Raw genomic sequence first — 3731 nt, forward strand, 5'->3', positions numbered from 1 at the left:
AAATTCAAAACAAATTTAAAAATTCAAGAATCGGTAATTGTTTGTTGCAGTAAAAAGTAAAAACTACTAAATATGAGCATTTTATCAGTTTCCCAACAAAGGTTGTGGGCTTCCCTTTCCTTCCCTTACATAAGTTGGGTTGGCAATTAATGTGGACAAGATAAAGTGGTGATAATTTCACTTTTCACATATCACTCTTCGTTAAAAAAAAAACAATTTCCACTAACAAATAAAAATAATATACAATCAATCTATTAAAGTAATTGATTTTGTGTTTACTTAACAGTTAACACCCCATGTAAATTGTAATGTGTAATTAAACTATCAAGAAAGCAGGATTGGCCCATTTTCGGCTGCAGTCCTCGCATGTTCATGACCGCCATTATTGTTATTATGTCTCGCTAATTGCACATCCCGTGAGAAATGAGTCCTTGCTTTTGCATAAGGAGCTCCTCTTGCTGTTTTTTTTTTTTTTTTTTTTTAAATAAAAAAAAAACAGAAATCAAATTTATATTCTATAAAACTTACCTCAGTAAATAATTAATTACCTGCAATTTGTTGAGTCCGAAGAATGTTCTGACGCCTTTTCCACCAACAAGTCAAACAAGTAGCGATCAATAGAAGCCCTGCGCATGCCCCTAATGCGATTCCAATCTTTGCTCCACCAGAAAGGTGGGGCCCACATGTTTGTAATCCAGGTATCCCACAAAGACCTTTGTTATCAGTAAAACTGTAAAATACCAAATAACCCACAATTAGTAAATAAATAATTAAGTATTTTTTTAAAAAAAATTTAAAGTTATTTATGAAAACATACTTGAAACTCGCTCTGTGTAAAAGCCTTCCTCCTAATGCAGCTGGGACTCTTCCTGATAGGGAGTTGCTATTCAAATTCCTAATTAAAGCAAATTTTGTTAAAAGTATAATTAATATGTTTTATATAATTGTATATTTATTGTTAGAGAAAAGAATCTTATTAATTCTTACAATATTCGAACTGATGTTAAACCTCCAAGGCTTTCAGGAATGGATCCATTAAACAAATTGTATGAAAGATCCCTGTTGTATATACAACAAAAATAATATCTTTTATTTAAGCATTTCATAACTTAAATATATATATATATATATATATATATATATATATATATATATATATATATATATTATCAAACAAATCAAATACTCATTTTTCATATTTTATTCAAATGAGAATAAATTATACTCACAATACTTCAAGACTAGTAATTTTTCCAAGTGAAGAAGGAATCTCCCCCTGGATGCTATTTCCACTCAGGTTCCTTCAAATTCACAACAAAATTTACTGATTAATAAGACTTCATTTTTCACAGCAGATTAATCTTTCAACTTACATATTTTGTAGATGAGTGAGCTTAGATATGTCATCAGGTAAGAATCCTCTTAAACCTTGGTTATCAAGACCTCTGATATCACAATCAAAAATCAATTACAATTCAACATAATATATTCAGAAATCAGAATAAAACTAGAAAGATTTGATAAGAAAAACTTACAATCCATCAATGAACCATTTAATTTTAGCATTATCAAATTGACAATCTACTCCACTCCATGGATGCTGCTGTGGAACACAAGGATCACCATTCCAACTGAATCGAAGAGGAAGACCTAATGCACTTTTCAATTTCTGCAAAGCTTTTACTACAACATAACAGAAAGAAAGAATTTTCACTTCATAAGAAAAAACCCTTTTTTGAATTCAAACAAATGGTTTAAAAGTACTTACCTTCATCAATTGAAGTTTTGGCTTCAGCTCTGACAATTTCAAAGATCTCTATAGCATTGATTATGGTGTGAGTTCCTTTTACAAGTTGCAAAGTTATTGTCAAACTCCTCCCACTAACAGGGACTGTTGTGTTTATCACAATAGCACTGTTAATATCTCCACTCATTTTCACAATATCGATTTCTTGAAATATGTTATCACCATTTATGATGATGTCAAAAACTCGTTGTCCTTCTCCTGTGACTGAAGGATCAATCTCTGCAAAATGCAACCAAACTGAGTAATTCCTGTTTGGATCCACATCCATTGTGTATGTTAAATCAGGCTGATTATCAGTGCTAACAAGTGCTGTTTGATAAAGAGCTTCTGGATAATAGTTTGGTAGATTTGGGGATAACTTGATGCTATTTTTTGTGGTCAAAGGTTTATCAGAGTTTTGACCAAAAGTAGTGATTGAATTCCAGAATCTGTCTCCACCCCAGTGGTTTCCACTGTAATCCACATCAAATTTTGGATTTTTAGCACCACAACTGAGTCTTTTATGAGTTCTTAAGAGTGTTCCTCTACCCCAATCTGAACCAAAGTTATATGCATTGTTGCCAACTTGAAGAACTTCGATTGAAAGTACAGCTGGATCTCCATGACCAGTGCTGTGGAAGCAAATTGAAGCAGTTCCATCTTCAAGGAATACTAGAGCCTCAACGAAAGCTTGTTCATCATCATGGTTACTCCAACCTGATGATAGGGAGTAAACTAGGGTTCCTTCTACAGATACATCAAACAAAGGTTCGTTGTCAAAAGTGGGATCTTTGACCAATCCGAAGAAGACTCTAACTGAATAATGGCCATGAGGGACTCTCTCTATGTGGTAGCAATTTTCAGGACCCGAAGATAAGGGGAAATAGCGAAGTGTGGTGAGAGGAGGAGTGATGTAGCTTGGACGAGTTGCATTAGCGAGTATTCCTCCACTGTATCCGAAATCTCTGTACCAAAATGTATTTGTTGGTGGTGTGTGGACGTCGTTGCGAGCTCCGCAGCTTATTCTCAGAGCATATGGTGCTGCATTCATGGAAAGTCAAATAGTAGAGATTAGAATCAAAGCCAGTGTAATGTAATACAGAAGAAATTTATGTTTGTTTTGCTGTTTAACACAAAGCAATCCCAAATCTTTGACTCGGTTTTTTCAGCGAATTTGTTTGCTGGCCAATAAATGTTTAGTTGGAAATTGAAACTACCCAAACTTTACAATGATTCAAATCTCTCATCTGATCTCACCCTCACAATCTAACGATTACTGATAAGTTCCTAATTTATTGATTCGCATCGGATACGACCAAATTTAGGCATAAAAGGCCAAAACGAATCGATCCAAAAGCTCAAAATTGGGACGAAATATACTAAACCTAGCAAAATTAGCAGACAAACAAGTAGCAAGAAGTTAGTGATTTATGACATAGAACTCCAAAGTAGAAGAATGTAATCAAGGAAACCTTGGTAAGAAGGTGTGAAAGCTGCTAGGCAAACAAGGAGGAAGATGAGCAGTGACACTGGCCTCATAATCGTCGTCTCTAATCCTTTTCCAATCTTGCACTTTGAACGTTCTCTTTCTCAAACTCACTCTGTAATCTAAATCCTTTCCACTTTCAGAACCTTAAGCATCTAGGGAGATAATGGGTAGCCTCTGTAGAGAGAGAGAGAGAGAGAGAGAGAGAGAGAGAGAGAGTCTTGTAGACGTGACTGCAAATGAAGACAGGGATTTAATTAATATTCCCCCCTATAACATAAAATTTTAATTATTTTTATATTACAAGATTTAATGCGATTGATATAGTTAAAATACCATATTATTCATGGTGCAAAAGTTAAAACTTAAAATACACTTCATTTTAATTGTAATTTTGAAAATATATATCTAATAGATTCTTGTGACATCGGTTTTTGCCTATTGGGTATATAATTTTCT

General features: G+C 33.8%; 1 protein-coding gene across 1 annotated transcript; it reads right to left on the minus strand.

The window, feature by feature from the left end:
• Positions 1 to 201: 201 nt before the first annotated feature.
• Positions 202 to 3512, minus strand: RLP4 (receptor like protein 4). Its single transcript, XM_079039347.1, has 9 exons — positions 3259 to 3512; positions 1769 to 2827; positions 1536 to 1683; positions 1374 to 1445; positions 1230 to 1301; positions 988 to 1059; positions 818 to 895; positions 549 to 730; positions 202 to 458 (listed from the first exon to the last, which is right to left on the minus strand). The coding sequence occupies exons 1-9, from the start codon at positions 3323 to 3325 to the stop codon at positions 325 to 327; spliced, it is 1884 nt and encodes a 627-aa protein (XP_078895473.1). The 5' UTR covers positions 3326 to 3512; the 3' UTR covers positions 202 to 324.
• Positions 3513 to 3731: the final 219 nt, after the last annotated feature.

Source organism: Lactuca serriola, chromosome 4 (assembly GCF_051521515.1).
Source record: "Lactuca serriola cultivar US96UC23 chromosome 4, Lser_US96UC23_V15, whole genome shotgun sequence".
In the NCBI taxonomy this organism is placed as follows: Eukaryota; Viridiplantae; Streptophyta; class Magnoliopsida; order Asterales; family Asteraceae; genus Lactuca; species Lactuca serriola.

What these genes read in the sequence shown, in the direction of transcription:
- RLP4 (XM_079039347.1), bottom strand. Translation starts at nt 3,325, where the DNA reads ATGAGGCCAGTGTCACTGCTCATCTTCCTCCTTGTTTGCCTAGCAGCT. An exon ending in ATTACTAGTCTTGAAGTATT is followed by an intron (nt 1,060 to 1,229) that starts GTGAGTATAATT and finishes TATATACAACAG; the next exon opens with GGATCTTTCATACAATTTGT. An exon ending in TTAACATCAGTTCGAATATT is followed by an intron (nt 896 to 987) that starts GTAAGAATTAAT and finishes TGCTTTAATTAG; the next exon opens with GAATTTGAATAGCAACTCCC.